This window comes from Rhinopithecus bieti, unplaced genomic scaffold (genome assembly GCF_001698545.2).
Source record: "Rhinopithecus bieti isolate Rb0 unplaced genomic scaffold, ASM169854v2 scaffold_33444, whole genome shotgun sequence".
NCBI lineage: Eukaryota > Metazoa > Chordata > Mammalia > Primates > Cercopithecidae > Rhinopithecus > Rhinopithecus bieti.
The window spans coordinates 860,828-870,951 of NW_016814544.1; the positions used below are offsets into that span (position 1 = coordinate 860,828).

Below are 10,124 nucleotides of genomic sequence, written 5' to 3' on the forward strand. Positions count from 1 at the left end.
AGAAAATTGACACCCAGGGAGGAAAAGTGTACTCAAGTTCACAGAGCACATTAATGGCTTTCTCCCCATTGTTAGACTGTCCCAGCCCTAACCCAAGGCTGTGACCATGGCTGTGTCCCGGTAATAGGCGGTGCCTCTTAACCCTCTCGGTTGGTATCCTAGCCCAGTTTCTGCTTAATCAGGACAAATCACGTCCTGGGAGGTGAGGGTGGAAATAAGGGAGGGAACGGAGGCAGGGCAGACCAAGTCTCCAGAGGAGGTGGCTCTGACGCACAGCAGGGTCAGAACCCCCACCAGGAGAGAATTTAATTGATCATGTGTTCCTGCCTCAGCCAAGCCCTCAGGGCAGGGGAAGGCAAAGTCAGGATGCCCTTCGCACACACCCTCCTCTGGCCCCACCATCCTCCCGGAGTCACTAGATCCCACAGCTGAGAAGGACCTTAGGATTCGTACAAAGCCTAACCCCACTCCACAGAGGGCGAAACCGAGACTCTGAAGGGAGGCCTCAATAGCTCTGGTAAAGAAGGCGTTTAGGCTGGGCGCGGTAGCTCACGTCTGTAATCCCAGCACTTTGGGAGGCCGAGGCGGGTGGAATGCCTGAGCTCAGGAGTTCGCAACCAGCCTGAGCAACACGGTGAAACCCCGTCTCTACTAAAATACAAAAAAATTAGCCAGGCGTGGCGGCGTACGCCTGTAGTCCCAGCTACTCGGGAGGCTGAGGCAGGAGAATTGCTTGAACCTGGGAGGCGGAGGTTGCAGTGAGCCGAGATTGCGCCACAGAACTCCAGCCTGGGCGACACAGCGAGAGTGCGTCTCAAAAAAAAAAAAAAAAAAAAAAAAAAAAAAAAAAAAAANGCGGTAGCTCACGTCTGTAATCCCAGCACTTTGGGAGGCCGAGGCGGGTGGAATGCCTGAGCTCAGGAGTTCGCAACCAGCCTGAGCAACACGGTGAAACCCCGTCTCTACTAAAATACAAAAAAATTAGCCAGGCGTGGCGGCGTACGCCTGTAGTCCCAGCTACTCGGGAGGCTGAGGCAGGAGAATTGCTTGAACCTGGGAGGCGGAGGTTGCAGTGAGCCGAGATTGCGCCACAGAACTCCAGCCTGGGCGACACAGCGAGAGTGCGTCTCAAAAAAAAAAAAAAAAAAAAAAAAAAAAAAAAAAAAAAGTTTTAAAAAAAAAAAAAAAAAAAAAAAAAAAAAGTGTTTAAACACAGAATAACTAAATTCTCCTTCCCCCTCCCACCGAAGTGGCTGGCTCAGGAAAAACCTCTACCCACTCAGGCAGAGGTTTTCCTGCACCCTGCATCTGAGGCACCGCTGCCAAGGACGCCAGGGAAGGGTGCCAGGCCTGGAGAGGGCAGGGCTCTCTCCCCTCCAAGGGGCCACAAACGCCGTCTCCGCCCAGTACCGTGGGTAGAGCGAGGCCGGCCGGCTAACCCTGGGCTGGCGGCCTTGCAGCGCGCGTGGCAACAGCAGCTGGGCCCGCAGGACGCAGCACCGGACGTGGCGGTCCAAGTCTAGGCCAAGCGCAGCTGCCCAGGGGGCGGGGCCGGCCGGAGGGAGCGGAGAGCGGCTGAGGGGCGGCGCCGGCGCCGGACCCTGCCATTGGCTGGAAGTTACAGGAGGCGGGGATATAGCGGGGAGGAGCCGCTGGTCAAGCCCCACCGCGCCGCCACGGAGGGTCTGAGGCCAAGCCCCGGAGAGAAGGGATTTAGGACCCCGGGCCAAGTTGCACAGCAGGGAGAAGGGGCTGCGCTGAGGGCGGGGAGAAAGGGATCCGCTTCCTTCCTTGAGAGTTGTGAAATGCCCCCGTTGGAATTAAAGGCGGCTGCTGGGGCGAGGTGAAATTCAGCCAAAACCACCCAGTCAGGCAGCCCTTCTCAGAGATAAACAGTCCGAGCCAGCCCGGCCAGGTACCTTCCCCTCCACCCTCCCGACACTCCTAAGCCTTTAACGCGTTTACACACTCACATAAATAAACACACTTAGAACAACACACATACAAAACCCACCACATGTAATAGGTCAAGCCACGTGCACGACGAAGTGTCGACAATTTCATATGGTTCAACCTGGTACACTCACAAACACACCTACCAACTCATGGCTTTCACAGGGACAGGGTCACACACCCACTCTCCCACGGCATGGCAAGCGTGCACACGCTGTCTCAAGCTGCTCCCTCCCCCTCACGATCATGTTACCCAGTTTTATTTTCTTCCCAGCACCTATGACTACTGACATAATTTATTAGTTTACTTGTTTATTGGGTTATCTGTGCCCCTCACTCCCGAAATGTAACTTCCAGCGGGGAGAATGACATGGTCAGTCCTGATTGTGCTGTAGTCCAGGACCTAGAACAGAGCTCCATAGACATTCATGGGCTCTGTACACACAGACACACACATTAACATACAGCCTGACACACAGCCTCATCCACACACGCACAGCCTCACACCTGCCCTTTGCAGCCACCCTGCAGTTTCTCCACACACGCACTTGATCTAGTGATCTGCGTCCACAGGCCCCTCCCCCAGCCCACTCACTCTGCCTTCACCCCACTCGGGGGAATTCTGTGGCCAGGCCAGGCCTGTAACACTCACCGTGAGTGAAGTGAACGTTAGGCAGATGCCACCAAAGCCATTCAGGGACAGCGCCAGGAATATCAATGGAGACAGAACTGGAAAGGGGAAAGCGGCAGATGAGGGCATTTGGGGAGCTGTGGGAAGCCAAGGGCAGGAGCTGGGGTACACATCCACCTTCATCCCACCCATTCTTTTCTTGTGGAGCCACAAGAGGACAGACAGCTCACCTTCCACGTCCCGGGAGGCCAGGGCCATGAGGGTGCAGGACGCAGCGAAGCAGGCGCTGTGGAGACATAGGGAAGGGCAAGGGGTTGGCCTGTGAGCGCCTCCCCTCCCCATCCCCTGCAGCACGGTCCCTGTCCTCCAGTTCCCCATAGCCCAGCCACCTCACCTGCCAACCAGCCGCACGGGTCGGGGGCCAAAGCGGTCCATGAGGATCCCCAGTGGCAGGGTGGTGGCGCTGAGCACAAAGGAACCAATGGTGAAGCCCAGGTTGAGCATCTCGTCCTGCCGGTCACAGCCCGGCCACCTGCGCTGCTCATCCTGGGTGCTGTTGGTTCTGTTCTCAGCTGAGGAGGGGAAAGGGAGGGCTCAGCACATGACAAGAGGAACAGCTGGGCACAGGAGACAGCAGCCTGCAGTCAGGGGGCCTGCTTTCAAATCCCATGCCAGGTGCCTTTAGGGGTACCCTAGAGTCACATCTCCTCTTCTGACGGGGCTGCTCCAGAAATGGCAGCAGTTAGTACCCGACCCTGGGAGAGTCTAGCACACACACAGCCTGAGGCTTCAACTAGCTCAAATGAAATACTGGACATAAAATTATTTACCAAGTTGTAATATGCACTCAGTGTCCAAGCTTAGGGGGTTGTGGACCCCCAACAAGAAGTGCCCCCATATCTAAAGGCAAAGGCAGTGAGTGGTGCTCTAATGGCTATAACAAGAATTCATTAAAATGGCCAGGCGCGGTAGTGCATGCCTGTAATCCCACCACTTTGGGAGACTGAGACAGGCAGATCGCTTGAGCCTACAAGTTTGAGACCAGCCTGGGCAACATGGTAAAACCCCATCTCTAAATAAAAAAAATAAAAGACATTTAGAAAGAATTCACTAAAACTTAGAGGACGCTTTCCCGATAAATGATAGTCTGAAAAATAATTACTAATACTTACTGAGCACTTAACTGTGTTCCAGGCACTGTTCTAAACATAACAGCCCCATGAGTCAGTTAATAAAGTATACCATTCCCCAGGTGATGAAGCTGAGGTACAGAACGAGGACCGGTCACTGCCCTCCAGTCCCCTCTAGAAGTCCACCTGGAGGACTTGTCCTTAACAGTAAACTGCCAACTCGGAGTTGTGACAAGTTAAGGAGAAAAGCTAGTGATAGGAGATAAAGGGTTGCTTTGCTTTACTCAATGCTCAGTGAGTCATGAGGTGGCTGCCCCTAGGCCTCCAATTTGTCACTTGGCAGCATTGCCAAGGGCAAACTCTGGGTACACCTCGGGCAGGCAGACAGACCAGGGTCTGAATTTCTACCACCAGCCTTACTAGCTGTGCCCCTTGACCAAGTAACTTCCTCCTTGTCTATAAACTGGAGCAAAGAATGCCTAACCCACGACCTCCTTAGGAAGATTAAACTGGAGACAGTAAACAAAGAGCTTTGCACAGTGCCTGGCCCAGAGAAAGTGCTCCTGAAGGATCTGACAAAGGGATAGCTGACCCTCCTGGTGGGTCATGTGGTAAGCACATACTCTAGGAGCTGGGCATCCACACTGCATGAGACAGGAAGTTCTCAGCTCTAGAGTGACAGGTGCTACTAAAAGAACCAGGCCAGGTGCAGTAGCTCACACCTGTAATCCCAGGACTTTGGGAGGCCAAGGTGGGTGCATCTCTTGAGCCCAAGAGTTCAAGACCAGCCTGAGCAACACTGGGAAACCTTGTCTTTACAAAACATATTTTAAAAATTAGCCGAGCATGATGATGCATGTCTGTAGTTCCAGCTACCCGGGAGGCTGAGGGGGGAGGATTGCTTGAGCCCGGGAGGTCAAGGCTGCAATGAGCCGTGATCACACCATTGCACTCCAGCCTGGGTGACAGAGCAAGGCCCTGTCTCAAAAAAAAAAAAAAAAAGAAAAGAAAGAAAAAGAAAACAAACAAAAAAACCAACAAGGGGAAAAGGGGATGTGATAATGCCTGGATACTAAGGGGTGGTATAGAACATCTGCCCTCAGTGGTGAAAACAACCTGCCTTCACGTATCCAAAGGGCATGCAGAAGGCAGAAGAGTAAGGGTAAAGGGATCTGTGTGTTAACATAAGAAAGAGCACAAAGGCCTGGCAGATCCTGAGTGCTGACCAAGGGAAGGAACTGTCCTGGACAACAAAGAGTCTTTAGTACCAGCTGCCAAGGAGGTGGGGAAAGTGCTCAGACACCTCCAGGAAGCACTTAGGGGGTTGGACCACACAGCCTTTGGGGATCAGGCCAGCCCTATAATTTAGTGATCTTTGTGATCACTGTTCATTTCTCTACAGGTGTTTTTTTTTGTTGTTGTTTTTTGTTTTTTTTTTGAGACAGGGTCTCACTCTGTCACCCAGACTGGAGTGCAATGGTGCAATTACAGCTCACGGCACCTTTGACTTCCAAGCTCACTGTAGCCTTGACCTCCCAAGCTCAAGTGATACCCCCACCTCAGCCTCCTGAGTAGGTGTGTCTACAGGTGCACGCCACCACATCTGGCTAGTTTTTGTATTTTTTTCTAGAGACGGGGTTTTGCCATGTTGCCCAGGCTAGTCTCGAACTCCTGGGCCTGAGTGATCTGCCTGCCTGGGCCTCCCAAAGTGCTGGGATGAGAGACATGAGCAACTGTCCCCAGCCTCTCTACAGGTTTATCTGCATTGGTTTATTCATTCTACACCCACTTACTACACACCAGCACTGTGTTGGGAAAATGTGTAAAGTAAGAAGAAATGCAAAGATGATTTAGACCAGAAGCTGCACACCAGTGACCAGCAATGGCCCCCACTCATGTTTTGCTTGGTTGGCAATGTTGATCCATCCTTATAGTGTTGTAAATTATAATTGGGTGCCAGTTTAAATTCAGGAGTTATCACATAAAAATCCAGATTTTTGACTTCTCTTTAAAAAGTTAGAAGATCTGGGCATGAATGTAGCTGAGTGGAGGCCATCCCTTTTTGCCAGGGCTTGCCTTCTCAAGGTCATACACGTCCTCACCTCTCTTTTAATTCCCATACATTTGCTATCCTACACCTGCCCTGCTTTACCCAATTATTAGCAAATGCCTGGCCCCAACTGGCATTTCCATTTGCAGTCCCTGAGTTAGACACTGTTCCTGCTCCTGTTTGATAATCAAATGACAATTTCCCTCACAAACAATCCCACGAGCATGCAAATTGACACCTACTTCATGCTAGTATTTTCTATAGAGAATCCCATTTAAACCTTGCAACAACCCTAAAAGGTGAGTACAATGGTCTCCATTTTATAAATGGTAAGGATCCAAGATGCAAAGCAATTCAGTTACCCAGCTTTTAACAGGCAGGCTCAGATTCAAACTCAAGATAATCTCCAAAGTCAACAGTTTTCCACTGCACCAAAGGGCCTCTGTGTTACATGCGCCAGTTTGCTTAGTAAGTTTCTCAAGCACAGTCAGTGCCAGAAACGACCGTGTGCTCTTCCACTAAAGGAGAATCCAGTCCCATGAACTGCTAATGACTTAGTGTCAATTCATACATTCATTCCTGTTTTATCCATCAGCCTTTTATGAGTTTCACCAATGAGTTCATTTATAAGGCTTGATCACTCTGAGTAGTTGGATAAAATCCAGATTCTGAACTAAGAGGGGAGCCAGCCCAAGATGCCAAGACCTCTCAGAGTTGTGTCCATGTTAATGACAACAGAAAAGGTCTTTGGCAGGGCCGGGCGCGGTGGCTCACACCTGTAATCCCAGCACTTTGGGAGGCCGAGGCAGGCGGATCACAAGGTCAGGAGATCGAGACCATCCTGGCTAACACGGTGAAACCCCGTCTCTACTAAAAAATACAAAAAAAAATTAACCGGGCGTGGCGGCAGGCACCTGTAGTTCCAGCTACTCGGCAGGCTGAGGCAGGAGAATGGTGTGAACCCGGGAGGCGGAGCTTGCAGTGAGCTGAGATCACACCACTGCACTCCAGCCTGGGCGACAGAGGGAGACTCCATCTCAAAAAAAAAAAAGGTCTTTGGCATCAACCCCCCACCCCAACGTTTATAGACAAATAAAGCAAAGCATAGGATGGGACAGTGATTAAGCTGGGCTTCGAAGCCAGGGAAAGCAGTGTTTCCCAATATGTGGTATGCACAGCATGTAGGCACTCCAGATGGGTTCAGGAAGTAACAGGGAGCAGTTTTTGAGGTTTCATAGTTATTTGTTATTTGAATGTTTATTTAACACATACATTGGCCAGGCGCAGTGGCTCACACCTGTAATCCCAGCACTTTGGGAAGCCAAGGCAGGTGGATCACTTGAGATCAGGAGTTCAAGACCCAGCTGGCCAACATGGTGAAACCCTGTCTCTAGTAAAAATATAAAAATTAGCCAGGTGTGGTGGTGGGTGCCTATAATCCCAGCTACTCCAGAGGCTGAGGCAGGAGAATCACTTGAACCTGGGAGGCGGAGGAGGTTCCAGTGAGCTGAGATCACACCACTGCACTCCAGCCTGGGCTACAGAGAGAGACTCCATCTAAAAAAACTAACTAACAAAATAAATAAATAAATAAATAACAAAATAACATAAAATAAATAAAATAACATAAAAAAATAAAATAACAAAAAACGATGTATATATGTACGAGAAACACATATGTATATGTATAATGTGTGGGGGTGGGTAACAGCAAACTCAATATTCCAAGAATACTACACGTTAGAATGAAACTATTTTTTTAAGTAGACTGATTCAAAAGGAATTATTAGTAAATAACAGTAGCTATGGCACACAGAAATGGTAAAATCATGAAGGTGAACTGCAAATGACTAGGTCTAGGAAACACTGGAAAATGGGATGGTTGTGAAGCATCTGGAGTCTGGAAGAGCCAGGTTCAAATTCTTTTTTTTTTTTTTTTTATTTTTTTTTCTGAGACAGAGTCTTGCTCTGTCGCCCAGGCTGGAGTGCAGTGGCCGGATCTCAGCTCACGGCAAGCTCTGCCTCCCGGGTTTACACCATTCTCCTGCCTCAGCCTCCCGAGTAGCTGGGACTACAGGCGCCAGCCACCTCGCCCGGCTAGCTTTTTTTGTATTTTTTAGTAGAGACGGGGTTTCACCGTGTTAGCCAGGACGGTCTTGAACTCCTGACCTCGTGATCCACCCATCTCGGCCTCCCAAAGTGCTGGGATTACAGGCTTGAGCCACCACGCCCGGCCGCCAGGTTCAAATTCTAATTCCACTAGCTGTGCTGCAGAAACTCTCTGAGGCTCCATTGTCTCATTGGGAAATGGGGACAGTGGTCTCAATCACCTGAGAGGCTGGCTCTGAGAACTGTCACACATACACACACAGCGAACACTCACAAAATGATCCCATTTTCTTTGTCTCCCTGCTTACCCTTCCTTTCCTAACCCCATGATGCTTCCCTTTCCTGCCTCAGACATGGTCACATTCAGCAAAAACACCTTAGGGGTTGGGTGTGGTGGTTCATGCCTGTAATCCCAGCACTTTGGGAGGCCAAGACAGGAGGATCGCTTGAGTCCAGGAGTTTGAGACTAACCCTGGCAACATAGTGAGACCCCATCTATACAAAAAATAAAAAAACATTAGCTGAGCATCGTGTTGCACACCTGTAGTCCCTGCTACTCCAGAGGCTGAGGTGAGAGGATCACTTGAACCTGGGAGGTGAAGGCCGCAATGAGCTGAGACCACACCACTGCACTCCAGCTTGGGTGACAAAATGATACCCTGTCTCAAAAAATAATAATAATTAATTAATCAACTAAAATTTAAAAATTAGCCAGGTGTGGTGGTGTGCACCTGTAGTCCAAGCTACTCAGGAGGCGGAGGTGGAGGATTGCTTGAGCCTGGGAGGTCAAGGTTGCAGTGAGCATTGATCATGCCACTGCACTCCAGCCTGGTGACCGAGTGAGACCATGTCTCAAAAACAAACAAACGTCAACAAAAAAACCTTAGGATTGGGCTCTCGCTGGTTTCTCGTCTATGGCTGGATTCCCCCAGGAGAGCACTGGGCCATTGGAGGTCGGGGACATCCACACTATTCCCATGAGTCCCAGTAGAAAGGTTCTGGAGTCCAATGTGAAGCTGAATCTTTACTCCACCCTTTATTTACTAGCTGTGTGACCTCGCACAAGTTACTTAGCATCTCTGAGCTTCAGGTTTCTCTTCTATAAAATGGGGTTAATAATAATAATATCTGTATCACAGATTTGTAGTGAGTACTAAATATCTAACTAACAAATAGTAAATGCCTAAAGAACTTTAGCAACTGTTTTATTTGGGCACTTATGCTGGATTTAGAGTAGTTTATGATAAATTGAACTGCTTCTGCCTAAATTCTGAGAAACAGAGGCTCCGTTAGCTGTGATACCCTTATAGGTAGGTCAGAGGATGCAGCCAGGTAGCCCCAAAGCCAATACTAGTGAATGCTTCAATAATGAGTTCCAGGCCAGGCACAGTGCCTCACATCTGTAATCCCAGCACTTTGGGAGGCTGAGGTGAGAAGTTCACTTGAGCCCAGGAATTCAAGACCAGCCCTGACAACATAGTGAGAACCTATCTCTACAAAAAAAATAAAAATAAAGAATTAGCCGAGACTGGGCGCAGAGGCTCATGCCTGTAATCCCAGCACTTTAGGAGGCCAAGACAGGTGGATCACTTGAGGCCAGGAGTTCAAGACCAGCCTGGGCAACATGATGAAATCCCGTCTCTACCAAAAATACAAAAAAATTAGCCGGGCGTGGTGACACAGGCCTGTAATCCCAGCTACTCGGGAGGTTGAGGCAGGAGAATCACTTGAACCTGAGAGGCGGAGGTTACAGTGAGCAGTGATTGCGCTGCTGCACCCCAGCCTGGGCGACAAAGTAAGACTGTCTCAAAATATAAAAATAAAAAATAAAAAATTAGCCATGCATGGTGGTACATGCCTGTGGTCCCAGCTACTTAGGGGGATGAGACCTAAGGATCACTTGTATCCAGGAGGCTGAAGATGCACTAAGCCATGTTTGTACCACTGGACTCCAGCCTGGGTAAGAGAACAAGACCCTATCTCTAAAATAATAATAGTTGTAATAATAATAATGAGTTTCTCATTTGTTGAACTCTTTATATTTTTGTTAAATGACATCATTTGATCCTTACATCACTGTTCTTTGGGAGAAAGGTTGACAATTGTCCACTTTGTTTTATAGACTTGGAAAGAATGGATCCAGAGAAGATAAGGTTATATGCAAATAACAGCAAAGCCAGGTCCAGAACGTAGTAACAATCCCATCCGTAGTCTGCTTACCCTCATTTCATTTTTTTTTTTTTTTTTTTTT

General features: G+C 49.2%; 1 protein-coding gene across 4 annotated transcripts in view; it reads right to left on the bottom strand.

Annotated features, from left to right (window-relative positions):
- The window catches only part of SLC43A1 (solute carrier family 43 member 1), a 32,639-nt gene that overhangs the window by 13,330 nt on the left and 9,185 nt on the right, over nt 1-10,124 (bottom strand). For all 4 annotated transcript variants that reach the window (XM_017851376.1, XM_017851374.1, XM_017851375.1 and 1 more), the window contains exons 3-5: nt 2,979-3,156; nt 2,815-2,870; nt 2,606-2,682 (exon numbers count right to left, since the gene is read on the bottom strand). In XM_017851376.1, coding sequence (XP_017706865.1) covers nt 2,606-2,682; nt 2,815-2,870; nt 2,979-3,156 — 311 coding nt within the window. The remainder of the gene's footprint in view (nt 1-2,605; nt 2,683-2,814; nt 2,871-2,978; nt 3,157-10,124) is intronic.